Source organism: Mesoplodon bidens (assembly GCF_964165515.1).
Source record: "Mesoplodon bidens genome assembly, chromosome: 3".
In the NCBI taxonomy this organism is placed as follows: domain Eukaryota; kingdom Metazoa; phylum Chordata; class Mammalia; order Artiodactyla; family Ziphiidae; genus Mesoplodon; species Mesoplodon bidens.
In genome coordinates this window covers 28,944,243-28,962,616 of record NC_138178.1, presented here as the reverse complement: position 1 = coordinate 28,962,616, position 18,374 = coordinate 28,944,243, and the positions used below count along the sequence as shown (strand labels likewise).

The 18,374-nt window shown below is 51.0% G+C and overlaps 1 protein-coding gene across 1 annotated transcript in view; it reads right to left on the bottom strand.

The window, feature by feature from the left end:
* The window catches only part of ADARB2 (adenosine deaminase RNA specific B2 (inactive)), a gene marked incomplete at both ends in the record, with an annotated part of 387,024 nt that overhangs the window by 12,925 nt on the left and 355,725 nt on the right, over window positions 1-18,374 (bottom strand). Inside the window, 3 exons of the mRNA XM_081230118.1 lie at window positions 120-288; window positions 7,820-7,971; window positions 9,723-9,891. Coding sequence (XP_081086244.1) covers window positions 120-288; window positions 7,820-7,971; window positions 9,723-9,891 — 490 coding nt within the window. The remainder of the gene's footprint in view (window positions 1-119; window positions 289-7,819; window positions 7,972-9,722; window positions 9,892-18,374) is intronic.

The window sequence follows — 18,374 nt, the reverse complement described above, 5'->3', positions numbered from 1 at the left end:
GACCTCGGAGTGCACCTCAGCACCCGGCCAGGCCCCCCTCTGGGACCACCGTCCCTGTCCCTCCCCCCGCCAAACACACACCCGGGCGGCACTCGTGCAGAGGACAGGGGGGCCTTTACCTGGCGATCTTGTCCGTGCAGGACATGGTGACCAGCTGCTCGCCCAGCAGGACGCCGTCCCACGTCTGCACCGTGCCTGGGCCACGCACGGGCACTGTCCCCTCCCCGGACTCGATCTTTGTGCGCAGGTGCCCCCGGAACTTCCTGGCCAGGTGCTTGCTGCTGCTCACTAGGGGACGAGAGCTGCGTGAGACACGGGGGCTGGGGACACGGTGGGGGGGACACAGGGTGGTCACGGGGGGGCTCCGAGGGGAGGGGAAGAAGAGGGGAGCTCATTGGGAAGCAACTCCAGTGACCCCAGTGCCACCGCCCGCGTTCAGGATGAGGAAGCAGCTTTGGAGGTAAGTGCCGGGCGGGACAGACTTGTACAGACACGGGAGGAGCTGGGGCCCAGCAACCCCTCTGGTCCAGGCTCAGCCGGCGTCACAGCAAAGGGCTGGACAATGACCATCGGAGGCTCTGCAGCCGTTTGGTCTCGGTCCGACCGCTGGACCTGCGGCCCAGCTCTCAGCACAGACGGGCCAGGGAAGGAGCTGCATTTACAGACACTGACTTTTGGGTTCCATGTCACCTTCGTGTGTCAGGAGATGTTCTTCTCACCCTTTCCAGCCATTAAAAAATGTAAAAACCATGCTTAGTTCTCAGGCGGCTGGTGGGATCCTGCCCAATTGCTGGACTGCAAACCTCGTCTAGATTTTAGTCCTGGCTCTATGGTTTCCTAGCTGCGTAGCCTTGGAAAAGCTACTTAAAACTACTGTGATACAGTTAGTTCGTCTGAAAATGGGGTAGTGGTGGTGCCTCCCTCCTAGGCTTAGGGACTAAATGAGATGGGACCTGGGACCCCAGAGCTGCTGCCGAGAGTCCCAGTGAGGGGGTGTCTGCTACACCCAAAGACCGGCCCATGGTAGGGGGGCCTTGATGCCCTGTTACTGCTCTCCTGCCTTTCCTTTCCAGAGTCACCTCCACTCCCATATACACCAGTTATTTGAAGAACTAGCTTGAACGAGAGGAAGATTAAATTTATTATTTTTTTCTTTTTTAAAAAAAGGTTCTGTACATTTAGTCAGGATTATAATGTATTATAGAAATGCTTAACTGCTTTGTGTACAAATTATATATGAACTACCATAGTGATACCAACATTGCCACACACGATGGTGGGATGAACACTAAATGCCTTCTTTAAAAGGTTTCTATGTAAGTTTTAGAATTTGTGAAAATGTGTTTCTCCTTCATTTATCTGCACTGGAGTGAGGGTAAATTATTAATGTAAATTATTACCCAAATAATTAATAACATTTGGGTTTATATGAGCACCTTCTCTTACAGATCTTGAAGTAATTTCCAGTATATTTTCTCATGCTTTCTAAGAACTGAAGTTCCTTTACTATGTATTCATACTACCTAGAGGCCACCTCTTGGGAAGAAAGTTGCTGTACTCCTTGGAGAAAGTAAACTTTTGAGAGGTTTTAGATAGCTTATTGACCGTACTACTAACCAGGTCCTTGATGAGATCCAATTTGGACTGGCCTATGAGTCATCTATGGAAGGAAGAACCAAGCTGAGAGACTGAGCCTGGGGGAGGGAGGGGCACAGCCAAGGGATGCCCAGCCCTCCCCCTAGGTAGAGCCTGAATCTCTTCTTTGCATATTTAAATGGCACTAGGAATCGGATGACAATGCTGCTGCTGCTGCTGGTGATGATGGTGATGATGATAATGGTGATGATGGTGAGACAATGATGATGGTGATGATGATGGTGATGGTGATGATGATAATGGTGATGATGGTGAGACAATGATGATGGCAATGATGACAATGAGACAATGATGATGATGACAAAGATGATGATAGTGATGATAATAAATTGAACATAAAATATTTCACCTGACTCAAAAATACTTGAGCAAAACTTTGGTTTGACCTGACTTTTTACACCATCCAGGTGAGGTCTTTATCACATCAACTTCCTGTGGTAGGTGGCACTGAGGGAAAGGAGGGCCGGCGTAGCTAACAGTTTCCACAATTTACCACAATGTTAGGAACTAAAGTCTTCTGTGTGGGAATACTTTCTTAGGAAATACGGTACTTGCTGTCCCTCTCTTTCTGGTAATTATATTCAAGAGTATCCTCAGCATTCTCTCAATGCTTCAACTATTGTGTCATTTTCCAGACCTGGAAAGTCACCTATTACATTGTGAGGCTCTTCTGAATTCTTACCCAGTGCTTCTGTGCAACTAACTTTCCCTGAAGCAGATTTTGTAGCCTGTTAAGGCCATGACAACCTGGAGGCCTGGCTTGAGTAACAGCTGGTTTCTAGGAGTTCACCTAAAGTTTTCAGGTAGATGAATTTTTCCTGAAGAGCCAGGTGCATGAGATGCTCCTGATGAGTGTTTATTTTCGGAGGTGTTGAGTCTCGGCTGCCTCCTCCAGCTCCCCCACCAGTGTGATCAGTCCCAGTGGCTCTGAGCATTGCGATCTTGCAGAGCTCGTTTACCCTGGCTCTTTCTTGCCTAATTGCGAGAGGCAGGAGGGAGTTGAAGAGGCTACTTCAAGCAGAACGAAATGCCAATCCAACCAGAAACTGCGGGGAACTGATCTTAAATCATCTGCAGTGGATTTGTCGTGTGCCCTAGACAGTGGAAGTGTGGAACATTAAGACCCTGACTGCGTGGATACATAAATGCTCCCAAACCCATAAGAATGTTCTCAGCTAATTCCGATACTCCATCTCATGAAACTCTTCAGTGTAGTGTTTGTTCATCTAAAACCCTTACTTTCGGACCCTGATGTCAGGATAAAGTGCGGCTGGTAATATGCTTAAGAAAATTGTTCAAGTGAATATTCTATTTTCAGGAGAGAATCAGATGGCGACTGAGGAAGTCCACCAAGGGAGCAAAGGTCTATCTAAAATGTGATGCATGGTTGCTGCAATGGTGCAGGGGAGAGAAAGAGCCAGAAATGGGAAAAAAGTATAGGAAAGAAGACAATATTTTTAAACCCCAAATAAGCTTCAAAAGGTATATCCCAGAAGGTATACCCATGATGTGGTCTATTATTTATTTATTTATTTAAATTTTTATTTATTTATTTTTTTTGCGGTACGCAGGCCTCTCACTGTTGTGGCCTCTGCTGCTGCGGAGCACAGGCTCTGGACGTGCAGGCTCAGCGGCCATGGCTCACGGGCCCAGCCGCTCTGCGGCATGTGGGATCTTCCCGGACCGGGGCACGAACCCATGTCCCCTGCATCGGCAGGCGGACTCTCAACCACTGCGCCACCAGGGAAGCCCTACTATTTATTGTAATAATGACACCTACAATATTTGTCATGTGGTCACGTGGGTGTTCTTATCCTACCTGGTGAGGATGGTGACAGTGACTATGTGAGTTAGGAAGCCATTTAAATCCATCGACCTTACAATGCACGGATATTATCATGTGTTGCATGCTCTGTAGCTCAGTAGTCACATCAGAAGATGGGGCGTCAGGAAGTGTATTTTAGATTCCCTGACTTCCTATGGGATTTTGGAGCAATCTCTTGAGCTGCTGTCATGTACAAGGAATAGAACTGGCTCAGACGTACAGGCATTCAGTTCACACTTGTAAGATAGCTGTGTGATGTAATCATGCTATTTCTCATGGCTTCTTGTGGGAGATAGATCAGAGATTTGAACTAAGTTGTTAAACTCTTGTAAAATGGCACCAAGGACTGACTTTTCTAGGTTATTTAAAGAACCTGCCAAGCAAGAAGAATTTGCATTAGAGTGCTGGTGAGTTGGAAGGAGAACGGTCACCCAGCCACTGTGACCAGCCCAGGTCTTTTCATTAATCTCTTCATTTAGGTTCTGATCAGAACTGCCCCCGTGTCTGCGGGCATTGCAGACGCTCCACCAGTGCCCCGTCTGCACGCAGGCCCGCCCTCCGGTGGGAGAGGATAGGAAACCAATGGGGCAGGAGACAGGTTAGGGGGTTTTGAACCCGGGGGCTCAGAACATGGCTGATCCTCAGAATCACTGGGGAAGTTTTAAAAGTACAGACCCTCAGACCCACTGCATCCCGAGGCACCAGAATGTTGGGAGAGTGGGCACAGGAACCTGAATTTGTAGAAACTTCCGGGCAGTGCTGTAGGTAAGTCGGGTTTGGAAACAACCAAATCTGTGCACACCTGCTCACAGGCAGCACGCCTCCCCAGACATCTTGGCCAACGGACACTGAGTCCATTTCTAAGGACTCTAGGAAGGGAGAACCTACGATCTGTCCAAGTGAATGTTTTTGACGGAAAAAAACCCCAGGGACTTTAGAATTTCTGGAGCCACAGGCATCCCCGGGGGTGGGACTGTGTATTGTCCCTTAGCTGCAGAGCCCCTGAACTGGGCCTCAGGGGTCTGTGGCTCCTGCAACTCATGGAACCTTTAGGGCTGTGGCGACAGCTGAAGCCAGAGTCCCTGGTGGACAGCGGGGGGCTCTGCCACAGGTGGGTCAGACTTGGTTCTCTGCTGGGGTTCACTCTGCCTTCCTTCCTTCTTAAAGGACAGGGGGCCACCTGGGCAGGTCTGGTGAGAACTTCCCTTAGACCTAATCACTGAACAGGTGTGTCCATGGTCCCGTACGTCAGGCATCTGTTGTGCGTGTGTGCCGTGTGCTTGTGCTCGTGTGTGTACTTGTGCGTGAGAGAGGGAGGGGTGACCCCTGGCACTATGGCTGTGGGTTGTGCAGAAAGATGTACAACGGCTCCTGCAGACCAAGCAAGGGGTGACAATCAAACCAGCCAAAGTGACCAGGACTGGCAGGGGACATGCTGGCCGGTGGAGGGGTGGCTCCCGGAGCAGCTGTGGGTGAGAAGCTGGAGGCCTCGGTGTCCAGGGCCAGAGCTTCTCCCGGGTGTGACTCCTCCGGGGAGAGGATTGAGCATGTCATGCTCTGCATCTGTGGATGCGAGGACATTGCCGTGACCTTCAGGGTCGGGTGCCCTGGGCCTGTTCAGGAGCGTGGACCCTGAGGCCATGGGGCAGTGAGGCTGGGCTTCTGCAGGGGTGGCTTGCAGGAGGTGGGAACGCCCATCCCTGCTAAACGCCCCTCGGGCAGGCCCTGCCTCCAGGGGGCCTGTCACTGTCACCTCTGCCCCGGAGGGGACCCCTAAGGATCCCCATCACCCACACCCACTCCTCCGAGGTCCAGCGAAGGAGGCACCCTTAGAGTGAGCCACCAGCAGGGTCACCCCGTCCCCGCATTAGCCAATTCTCTCTAAAACAAAACAATTCCGGGGCGTTTGTGCCTCGGCAAATGGAGAAGGCTGAGCCACCTGTAAAGGTCCTCCACGTGGGGGACGGCAGGCATTCGGGGTTTCTTGCCCTGGCCGACGAGTAAGGAAGGTGATGCAGGACACTTGCTGGCCGTCTGAGGGACAGACCCGCCAGGTACCCGCTTGGGGCCCCTGTGGGAACCCTGGGGAGAAACACCAGCCAAAATAACCTAGGAGCAGCTTCTCATTTCTGCAGGCACATCTGCAGCAAAAATGTGAGGAAAACGCTTTGTTTTGTCCCTTCTACCTGCACCTGCCACTTCTTAAGACACCACGAAGTAAAAGATTTCTGTGCCTGGAGGAGAACCCCAGGGTGCACTGAGAACGTATCTGCTTGTTTTTCTAAACCACCGGCTTTGCATGTTGGAATTAAGGCTGGGGAGGCTGATGACCTGGAACCGTCCCTGGCAGAGAGCACAGTCTCGGGGGGGCGGGGCGGGATGGGCTCCCCGACTCCGGCCGGCAGGAAGCTGGTGAGTCAGGGCCTCCCCAGAGTTCTGCAGGACTTTTCCTCCTGGAACTGGAGGGCTCCTGGCTGGGTCTCCATGATGCCAGGTCTTCTGAGAGAAAATGGAAGGATAATTCCAAGTAGCTAATGGACCATATTTCACAATTTCGTGTGGGGAATTGGTACCATGTAGATCCAGCCTGACGAGCGCCTCCGAGAAAATGAATTCTCATGTTTTCTCCTCTCTCTCTCTCTCTGAGGCTGCGCGGTCAGAAGAAACACTCTGCACAACCCCAGGGGCCTTTGGAGGGACCAAGCCCACTGCTCGCGTTGCCAGTCCCCCAGCCTGCTCTCCTCCTGGGGCAGCTCCCTGGAAGTTCCCTGACATTGATTAGGTTCCCTTTCGTGACTCTCTGTTTGACTTGATTCTCCCACTGACTTTCCATAGGTGGGTGTTATGGTCTGAATGTGTGTGTCCCCAGATTCTGTATGTTGACACCTAACCCCCAAGGTGATGGTGTCAGGAGGTGGGTCCTCTAGGAGGTGATGAGGTCATGAGGGTGGAGCCCCCATGATGGGATCAGTGCCCTTATAAAGAGATCCACACAGCTCCCTGCCCCTCCCTCCAGGTGAGGACACAGAGAGAAGATGCCGTCTGTGAAAAAGGAAACGGGTTCTCACCAGACACCGAATCTACCAGCACCTTGATCTTGGACTCCCAGCCCCCAGAACTGTGAGGAATCCATGTCTGCTGTTTATAAGCCACCCAGCCTGTGCTGTTCAGGAGGGCAGCCCGTGCTAAGACAGCAATGGAAATGTTACCGGTACCCTATTACAGGGGACTCTGTCCAACCGTTCCCCAGAGGGGAAAGCGATGGGCTTGGAGGAACACTGGTAAAAGCAGAAGGCATTTTTTTGGACCCGCATACAATCTGAGTATTAGAGAAATTGGTTAAATTCATGCAGGGTTTTAAAGAGAGCTATTTTCCTGCACGTCCTTATCTTAGGCGGAGGCATTCACCACAAGCCAGGATGCAGCCGGCACTCAGAAAGTGCTCATCGCTCCTTCCCTTGGTAATCAGAACACAGTGGACTTTCCGGGGGGGGGGGTCAGGGCCCAAACACGCCTTCAATAACTGCGTTGTCTCCTTCTGCTGTAGGTTCCCTCTGAGTACAACGAGCCATGGGTGCCTCAGCATCTTAAGCAGGGGCTGACCCCTCATCACACACAGATACTCCATGTCCCCGCCCTCGTCACATTTGCCTCATGCTGCTTCTGGAGGAGTTCACGTGTGTCTGCATGTGTCTGTGTGTGTGTGCATGTGTGTGTGTGGTGTGTCTACGAGCATGTGTAACGCACACACGTAGTGTCAGTAACAGACTTTCCTAATGGCACCTGGGGAGACACTGACCCCACGAGACCTGCACAGAGGAGGCTGCGGTATCCTCCCCCCAGGACCATGGTGTCACCTCTTGGGTGGACGCGACTACGTCTGTGGTCACCTGCTCTCCTAAAATACCCGAGAGGGCAGGTCCCGCCCAGGGCTTTCACACCCTTTGTGGGAGAGGCCAGGTGCCCAGGGAGATGTCTTTACCCTCCCCCATGTGCAGACAGAGGCAGACGCAGCCCTGGGGTCAGCTCCACCTCTACGTGGCCCACCTCTGTGCTACTTCAGCCTGTTCTGTGATTTACTCCTGACCTGCTGCAGCGACGGGGCCCCAGCAATTAGAGAGCCTCTGTCCTGTCTCCAGCTACGCTGTCCCCAGAGATGTGGGCCCTTGGACCGAGGTTTTAGAGGATGCCATTCCGATGCTGCAGATGCGCTCGCCTGCCCCTCAGGGCCACGCCACCCAGGCAAGCAGGCGGTGTCTGAGCGGACAGCGGGACCCGCCAACCAGGGAGGAGAGTCTCGGGCTCTTCGAACACAAAGGCAGAAAGCTGGGCACTTACGGTCCGTGGTGAGCTCGTAGGGCGAGTGGAGCCGCGCGTCTCCGCAGGGGGATGTGCTCACATAGAGGTGGAACAGGACATCCTCCCTCAGCCGGTAGCCGCCCTCCTGCAGCTGCACGAAGATGGAGCGCTCGCTGTCCTCGCGCCGCTTGCTGGGGACAGAGAGGGGCCCCGTCAGCTACGGGAGGCCGACCAGGGCGCCCGATCCATTTCCTGCATGAAACCTTCTGGACCAGCCGCGGAGCAGCTCGGTGAGAGCCACCGGCCCGCAGAGGCTGCATCCTCGGCCTCCCCGCCGCCCACGGTCAAGCCCATCCTTCACAAGCCCAGCGTCCTCGGTACACATGACCCCGAATGTGTCTGTAACACGGCCGTCCTGTGGGTCACGATGCTCCCTGTGTGCCCGCAGGACGCTGCGCTCTACACGGCCGCCGTGGGCAGATGGTTCTCTGTCAGACGGAGAACAGGGATAGAAAGGCAGGGCTCGCCCGCAGCCCAGTGAGGAATCCGGCGCGGGGACCCCTCTTCTTCCGCCTCGGCCTGGCCCCGGCGCTGTCCTCCCCACATGACACCCCCCGTGCCCCGCTTCTCAGTGGCGGTGCGGAGCACCCCCGGCACAGAGCGGGCCTAGCTGTGGCCCCTCCCAGACCCGTTCTCACCAGTCATGGGCAGCTCCTTCCCGCCGGTCTTGCTGTTTTTACAGGTTCTGCCCCATTGGTGATGGATTCTGAGAGCACGCAGGCAGCAGAGCAGACATTTTCTCCCCGGGAACCCTTGAGGCATCCCACCAGCCTTTCTGCTTCCCTGACTGGGCTCCTCCTGCTGCCAGGCCCCCCAGGCCCTCCCCAAAACCTCGGAGCAAACGCCTGGCCCTGGCTTTCTGCAGCCGTTGCTGGTCTCTGTCCCCTAACCCCGACCCCCTGAGGGCAGGGGCTTGGGTGCCCCCGGCCTGCAGCTTAGTGCCAGCACACAGCCAGCCCTAAACGTCAGCCTGGGACCACGGTGACACATCCAGAGTTAAGGGTGTTTGGAAACATTTCTGACCTGGCAGTTGGATATTCAGGAGAGAAACCCTTCCCACATTTGGAGAGATTTCCAACTCCCTTCCCCACATTCAACCCTGGCCGCACCATCTGCCAGCCTGGAACCAAGGAGAAACTGCAAATCAGGGGCTCAGACAGAAATTATCTGAGTGTGTGAAGGCATCACTTTCCTGAGTCTACTCAGCACCTCTGGACCCGCCTTCCCTTTGTGTGGCCCTGGCACAGGCCACGGGCAGGCGGGAGTCGCCGCCTGAAGCCCCCAGGCCCCTGTTGCTAGTGGGTTTGAGGAACGCTGCTCAGGAGGGTGTGGAAGGACAGCAGTTCTGGCAGAGACACACGTTGTGCCTACAGCCACCCGTGATTCTGCTACTGCTCAGGGGGTCGTAGAGGGAGATGCCCCCCAGGGGACAGCCTGCTGCTTCCTGATGGCCGCCCAACAGCACTAGGCATCCCACATCTGGGCACGTTGCTCAGGGTCTTCATTATGGATCCCCCCCCCACTTAAGATGCAAACATGCAGGGAGGAGGAGAAGGCCAGAAACGGGGAGACGGAGCCCATCACTGGCCACCTCCGTCGTGGTGCCTGGGGACCAGGTGCAGGAAAGGTTCCCACTGCGGGGTGGGTGCAGGGAGAGCCCGCCCCACACAGGAGGACAGGGCTCAGAGCTGCTGGCTGGGCTCGTCTGGGCAGTTGAGCCTGGAGGCCCCAGGACGAGGCCTGGGGAGGGAAACAGACTCGGCCTGGAGTCTGGGAGGGGCTGGTGTGCTTTTGGGGCATGGCCGTTGGCACGTTCAGGGTCGGCCGGGATAGACGGACACCAGGCGCGGGGGCTTCATGGCTGCCCGGGATCCCCGCTCACCTCAGGTGCAGCTCCAGCTGTGTATACAGGAAGTGGACCAGCGCCCTCCTGGCCACGATCTCCGCATGGCAGTCGTTGACCACCAGCCCCTGGTCATTGATGTACTCGCCGCTGATGCACTTGGTCCCCGAGGCCAGGACGACGACCTGGGCTTGCCTGACGTCCAGACCTGGTGGACAGAGGAGGCGTCAGAGCCCTGCGGCCGCTGCCCTCCCCGTGGGGCAATGGGTCTGCTCTCCACCTCACCCGGCACCGCCCCCCCGTCCCCCTGCATCCAAGCCTCAAGTTCACCTGTAAATAGCCAGCCAGTGGGGCAAAAGTTACTGGGGTGGGGGTGCGTGTGCACACCTGGCTCAGTTGTGAGGCCAGAGTCACACCCAGAACTCCGTTCACTCCCCAATCCCAGCCCAGTGGGGTCCCGAGTGTGTGAACCCCGATTCCTGGCCTGAAGGACCTGAGGGCCGTGTCTCCACACGTGTGTGACCCAGACAGGGCGGGACGCAGGTCTGTGGTTGAGGAAGATTCGTTCCTTAATTGGAAGATTCTCTGACGGGAGGGCCTTGTGCTCAGGACGGAAGGATGTCTGTGAGGACAGACTGCAGGCCAGTCCCCGCCCGCCCGCCTATGCCTCTGAGGCAAACTCAGGACCGTCGGCCACCTTCCCTGCGTGGAAACAGCGTCCCTCAGAGCCCCGGATTCCTGCACGAAGGGACACTTGCTTCTCTGCTCCGCTCACCTCTGCGGCTTTGCCCTGAAGCTGGGGCATGTCTCTGCCTCTGGACTCAAGGCCCAGCCCTGGAGCAGCAGGAGGTCTGGGCACCAGGCAGTCTGGGCCCTGAGGCTCCTGTGAAAGTGCAGCCTGGGCTGAGGGCCACTCTTGACACCCCTAAGAGGCCAGCACGGACAGCAGGATGCCGGGGCCAGCACGTCCCTCTCTGGAACCGCCTCTCACAGGAGGTGTGGGGGTCCTGGTGGGGCGGCCCCTCCCTGGGCCCCGCACCGAGCAGGAGCCGCCTGGGACCCCGGCCTCACTTCTGGGGCTGCATTTCAGGGGCTCTCAAAACAGGCTCACACCTGAGAACAGCGGCAGCAGCAGGGAGAGGGTGCTGAGCTTTCTGATTTGATGGCCCAGGCTCTCCGTTTTCCCTAAAGAGCAGCAGGGCAGATGGGAGGTAGGTAGCGGCAATACAGCCTCCCTTCCATCCAGCAATTTCCATCCTGAGATCCTTATGACCCCATGGGGGGCATAGGAGGGGCCATGCCCCCTTGTCCCCCTCTGGTCCCTTCGAGGGCTGCGCACAGCTGCTTCCTAGCAAAGCTCACAGGTTCGTGGTGAGAACGAAGCAACTGGCCTTCTGTTTGGTGTGGCTGTTGTATCTCTGCACGTTGTGTGAAAGTGATGTATGTAAAAGTGATTTACTACCGCAATGTTGGCAAGTGAAATAATATGAGTGACCCAATACTGACCCACCAGGAGGGGACGGCTTATAGCGGAGTGCGTTCATCTGTATACTGGGCCCCTGTAGAGAAGTCCTCTGGAGGAATAGGAAGATTTCTAAGGGATATCGTTATGTGAAAAAAGCAAGGTGTGAAGCAGTGCGTGTACACCCCACGTTGTGCTGTGAAGCGCAGGGGTGTGGGTCAGGGCTGGGATCCACCCGCCCGCCACCAGCTGCTGCTAAGTCAGCCGCTTACTGTCTCGAGGACATGGAAGACACGCGATCCCTGGACCGGAGACAAAGGGCATTGTGACTCGCAGCACCGCCAGCAGCAAGAGCCTTGTGCCTGCTTAGGTACCCTTGCCCATCTCAGGTGGTGTGTGCACGGGGCTTGCGGGTGCTGCCCGTGCTTGGGGGTCCCTGAACTTGGGGACGGCACCTCTCCGTCATCAGTGGTTAGCAAGTCCCAAAGGAAAACTGTACGTCACCCCTTGAGACTGCTCCCTGCAAACACAGCTGAAGAAACGTTCCAGGGAGAGTGACCGCCCCTCTCTGGCTGGCCTCCTGCACTGCCCTCCTCAGCCCGAGGACTGGTGCGCTCATGCCCCAAAGGACTCACCCCACCCTCTCTCCCCGACCAGGGAAACTGCCTCCCAGGACGTGCGAAGGTGACTGGGCCAGCTTGCTCTCCAGCTGGCCCACACCTGATGCATGGAACTCCCACGCCATGCATGCACTCTCACCTCCAACTCTGGGAAATCTCTGGGAATGCACTCTTAGTTGTTTAGCCGGGACTAAGCAATTCTTAGCCTCTTCCAAATCTGAATAGATTTTCACAATACTACATCTGACTATGGAGGAAATGATTACCAAATTTCTAAGAATAAAACTGAAGGTAAAATATACCAACCAGTGTCAAAGAAACAAATACCCAAACTATAGAAACTAGAGACAGAAAGGAACGGCATTCACCCTGCGTGCAGACCGCCCGACGGTGTGCTGTGTGATTGGTCCTGACGCCCTGTTTTCTGGGCCATGTCCAGTGAGTGTAATGACTCAAGCATTAGCGTTTCCACCACCCACTGGGGGAAGCCAGGCTCTTCCACGGTCTGGGCTCGGCGTCAGGAGACCCTCCTCCACGGTCCGCTCAATGTTCCTGCACCGTTTCCTTGTCACCCAGGTTCCCAGCCCCGCTGGGGTTTGCACCCTGAGTATTTGCAGAGAATTTCCTGCAGTTTCACATCTAGTCATTATTTGGTCCAAGTCTGTATTTAATTCTCAGTCTTTTCCTGCGATTCAATATTCTACTCTTCTCAGCTTTCTATTCTCCAAATTTCCTCAAGTCAGTTTGAAAGCAAGTGGATTTAAAAATGCCGGCTGACTTCCGGGTAAGATGGCGGAAGAGTAAGACGCGGAGATCACCGTCCTCCCCACGGATACACCAGAAATATAGCTACACGTGGAACAACTCCTACAGAACACCTACTGAACACTGGCAGAAGACCCCAGACCTCCCAAAAGGCAAGAAACTCCCCACATACCTGGGTAGGGCAAAGCGGAGAGATTCCCGCACAGAGGATCGGTGCCGAGCGGCACTCACCAGCCCGAGAGGCTTGTCTGCTCGCCCCGGCGGTGCTGGAAGCTGAGGCTCGGGCTTCGGTCAGAGCGCAGGGAGAGGACTGGGGCTGGCGGCGAGAACTCAGCCGGAAGGGGGCTAATGAGCCACAGCTAGCCGGCAGGGAGTCCGGGAAAACTCTGGAGCTGCCGAAGAGGCAAGAGACTTTTTCTTCCCTCTTGGTTTCCTGGTGCGCGAGGAGAGGGGATTAAGAGCGCTGCTTAAAGGGGCTCCACAGACGGGCGCGAGTCACGACTGAAAGCGCGGAGCCCAGTGACGGGCGTGGGACGCTGGGGCTGCTGCTGCCGCCGCCAAGAAGCCTGTGTGCGAGCGCAGGTCACTGTCCACACCGCCCTTCCGGGAGCCTGTGCAGCCCGCCACTGCCGGGGTCCCGGGATCCAGGGGCGGCTTCCCTGGGAGAATGCACGGCGCGCCTCGGGCTGGTGCAACGTCACGCCGACCTCTGCCGCTGCAGGCTCGCCCCGCACTCCGTGCCCCTCCCTCCCGCCCGGCCTGAGTGAGCCAGAGTCCCCGAAGAGGCTGCTCCTTTAACCCTGTCCTGTCTGAGCGAAGAACAGACGCCCTCCGGCGACCTACACGCAGAGGCGGGGCCAAATCCAAAGCTGAGACCCAGGAGCTGTGAGAACAAAGAAGAGAAAGGGAAACCTCTCCTAGCAGCCTCAGAAGCAGCGGATTAAAGCTCCACAATCAACTTGATGTACCCTGCATCTGTGGAATACATGAATAGACAACAAATCATCCCAAATTGAGGAGCCAGGAGTCAGTGCTGTGCCTCTGAGGTGGGAGAGCCAACTTCAGGACACTGGTCCACAAGAGACCTCCCAGCTCCACATAATATCAAACGGCGAAAATCTTCCAGAGATCTCCATCTCAACACCAGCACCCAGCTTCACTCAACGACCAGCAAGCTACAGTGCTGGACACCCTATGCCAAACAACTAGCAAGACAGGAACACAACGCCACCCATTAGCAGAGAGGCTGCCTAAAATCATAAAAAGTCCGCAGACACCCTAAAACACACCACCAGACATGGACCTGCCCACCAGAAAGACAAGATCCAGCCTCACCCACCAGAACACAGGCACTAGTCCCCTCCACCAGGAAGCCTACACAACCCACTAAACCAACCTTAGCCACTGGGGACAGACACCAAAAACAACGGGAACTACGAACCTGCAGTCTGCAAAAAGGAGACCCCAAACACAGTAACATAAGCAACATGAGAAGACAGAAAAACACACAGCAGGAGAAGGAGCAAGATAAAAACCCACCAGACCTAACAAATGAAGAGGTAATAGGCAGTCTACCTGAAAAAGAATTCAGAATAATGATGGTAAAGATGATCCAAGATTCTATTTCCCAGATCCAAAATCTTGGAAATAGAATAGACAAAATGCAAGAAACAGTTAACAAGGACCTAGAAGAACTAAAGATAAATCAAGCATCGATTAAAAACACAATACATGAAATAAAAAATACTCTAGATGGGATCAATAGCAGAATAACTGAGGCAGAAGAACGGATAAGTGAGGTGGAAGATAAAATAGTGGAAATAACTGCTGCAGAGCAAAATAAAGAAAAAAGAATGAAAAGAACAGAGGACAGTCTCAGAGACCTCTGGGACAACATTAAACGCACCAACATTCGAATTATAGGGGTTCCAGAAGAAGAAGAGAAAAAGAAAGGGACTGAGAAAATATTTGAAGACATTATAGTTGAAAACTTCCCTAATATGGGAAAGGAAATAGTTAATCAAGTCCAGGAGGCACAGAGAGTCCCATACAGAATAAATCCAAGGAGAAATACGCCAAGACACATATTAATCAAACTGTCAAAAATTAAACACAAAGAAATCATATTAAAAGCAGCAAGGCAAAAACAACAAATAACACACAAGGGAATCCCCATCAGGATAACAGCTGATCTCTCAGCAGAAACTCTACAAGCCAGAAGGGAGTGGCAGGACATAATTAAAGTGATGAAGGAGAAAAACCTGCAACCAAGATTACTCTACCCAGCAAGGATCTCATTCAGATTTGATGGAGAAATTAAAACGTTTACAGACAAGCAAAAGCTGAGAGAGTTCAGCACCACCAAACCAGCTTTACAACAAATGCTAAAGGAACTTCTCTAGGCAAGAAACACAACAGAAGGAAAAGACCTACAATAACGAACCCAAAACAATTAAGAAAATGGGAATAGGAACATACATATCGATAATTACCTTAAATGTAAATGGACTAAATGCTCCCACCAAAAGACACAGATTGGCTGAATGGATACAAAAACAAGACCCATATATATGCTGTCTACAAGAGACCCACTTCAGACCTAGAGACACATACAGACTGAAAGTAAGGGGATGGAAAAAGATATTCCATGCAAATGGAAACCAAAAGAAAGCTGGAGTAGCAATTCTCATATCAGACAAAATAGACTTTAAAATAAAGACTACTAGAAGAGACAAAGAAGGACACTACATAATGATCAAGGGATCGATCCAAGAAGAAGATATAACAATTGTAAATATTTATGCACCCAACATAGGAGCACCTCAATACATAAGGCAAATACTAACAGCCATAAAAGGAGAAATCGACAGTAACACACTCATAGTAGGGGACTTTAACACCCCACTTGCACCAATGGACAGATCATCCAAAATGAAAATAAATAAGGAAACACAAGCTTTAAATGATACATTAAACAAGATGGACTTAATTGATATTTATAGGACATTCCATCCAAAAACAACAGAATACACATTTTTCTCAAGTGCTCATGGAACATTCTCCAGGATAGATCATATCTTGGGTCACAAATCAAACCTTGGTAAATTTAAGAAAATTGAAATTGTATCAAGTATCTTTTCCGACCACAATGCTATGAGACTAGATATCAATTACAGGAAAAGAGCTGTAAAAAATACAAACACATGGAGGCTAAACAATACACTACTTAATAACAAAGTGATCACTGAAGAAATCAAAGGGGAAATTAAAAAATACCTAGAAACAAATGACAAGGGAGACACGACGACCCAAAACCTATGGGATGCAGCAAAAGCAGTTCTAAGAGGGAAGTTTATAGCAATACAATCCCACCTTAAGAAACAGGAAACATCTCGAATAAACAACCTAACCTTGCACCTAAAGCAATTAGAGAAAGAAGAACAAAAACATCCCAAAGTTAGCAGAAGGAAAGAAATCATAAAAATCAGATCAGAAATAAATGAAAAAGAAATGAAGGAAATGATAGCAAAGATCAATAAAACTAAAAGCTGGTTCTTTGAGAAGATAAACAAAATTGATAAACCATTAGCCAGACTCATCAAGAAAAAAAGGGAGAAGACTCAAATCAATAGAATTAGAAATGAAAAAGGAGAAGTAACAACTGACACTGCAGAAATACAAAAGATCATGAGAGATTACTACAAGCAACTCTATGCCAATAAAATGGACAACCTGGAAGAAATGGACAAATTCTTAGAAATGCACAACCTGCCAAGACTGAATCAGGAAGAAATAGAAAATATGAACAGACCAATCACAAGCACTGAAATTGAAACTGTGATAAAAAATCTTCCAACAAACAAAAGCCCAGGACCAGATGGCTTCACAGGTGAATTCTATCAAGCATTTAGAGAAGCGCTAACACTTATCCTTCTCAAACTCTTCCAAAATATAGCAGAGGGAGGAACACTCCCACACTCATTCTACGAGGCCACCATCACCTTGATACCAAAACCAGACAAGGATGTCACAAAGAAAGAAAACTACGGGCCAATATCACTGATGAACATAGATGCAAAAATCCTCAACAAAATACTAGCAAACAGAATCCAACAGCACATTAAAAGGATCATACACCATGATCAAGTGGGGTTTATTCCAGGAATGCAAGGATTCTTCAATATACGCAAATCAATCAACGTGATACACCATATTAACAAATTGAAGGAGAAAAACCATATGATCATCTCAATAGATGCAGAGAAAGCTTTCGACAAAATTCAACACCCATTTATGATAAAAACCCTGCAGAAAGTAGGCATAGAGGGAACTTTCCTCAACATAATAAAGGCCATACATGACAAACCCACAGCCAGCATCGTCCTCAATGGTGAAAAACTGAAACCATTTCCACTAAGATCAGGAACAAGACAAGGTTGCCCACTCTCACCACTCTTATTCAACATAGTTTTGGAAGTTTTAGCCACAGCAATCAGAGAAGAAAAAGAAATAAAAGGAATCCAAATCGGAAAAGAAGAAGTAAAGCTGTCACTGTTTGCAGATGACATGATACTATACATAGAGAATCCTAAAGATGCTACCAGAAAACTACTAGAGCTAATCAATGAATTTGGTAAAGTTGCAGGATACAAAATTAATGCACAGAAATCTCTGGCATTCCTATATACTAATGATGAAAAATCTGAAAGTGAAATCAAGGAAACACTCCCATTTACCATTGCAACAAAAAGAATAAAATACCCAGGAATAAACCTACCTAAGGAGACAAAAGACCTGTATGCAGAAAATTATAAGACACTGATGAAAGAAATTAAAGATGATATAAATAGATGGAGAGATGTACCATGTTCTTGGATTGGAAGAATCAACAGTGTGAAAATGACTCTACTACCCAAAGCAATCTACAGATTCAATGCAATCCCTATCAAACTACCACTGGCATTTTTCACAGAACTAGAACAAAAAATTTCACAATTTGTATGGACACACAAAAGACCCCGAATAGCCAAAGCAATCTTGAGAACGAAAAATGGAGCTGGAGGAATCAGGCTCCCTGACTTCAGACTATACTACAAAGCTACAGTAATCAAGACAGTATGGTACTGGCACAAAAACAGAAAGATAGATCAATGGAACAGGATAGAAAGCCCAGAGATAAACCCACGGACATATGGTCACCTTATCTTTGATAAAGGAGGCAGGAATGTACAGTGGAGAAAGGACAGTCTCTTCAATAAGTGGTGCTGGGAAAACTGGATAGGGACATGTAAAAGTATGAGATTAGATCACTCCCTAACACCATACACAAAAATAAGCTCAAAATGGATTAAAGACCTAAATGTAAGGCCAGACACTATCAAACTCTTAGAGGAAAACATAGGCAGAACACTCTATGACATAAATCACAGCAAGATCCTTTTGGACCCACCTCCTAGAGAAATGGAAATAAAGACAAAAATAAACACATGGGACCTAATGAAACTTAAAAGCTTTTGCACAGCAAAGGAAACCATAAACAAGACCAAAAGACAACCCTCAGAATGGGAGAAAATATTTGTAAATGAAGCAACTGAAAAAGGATTAATCTCCAAAATTTATAAGCAGCTCATGCAGCTCAATAACAAAAAAACAAACAACCCAATCCAAAAATGGGCAGAAGACCTAAATAGACATTTCTCCACAGAAGATATACAGACTGCCAACAAACACATGAAAGGATGCTCAACATCTTTGCTCATTAGAGAAATGCAAATCAAAACTACAATGAGATATCATCTCACACCAGTCAGAATGGCCATCATCAAAAAATCTAGAAACAATAAA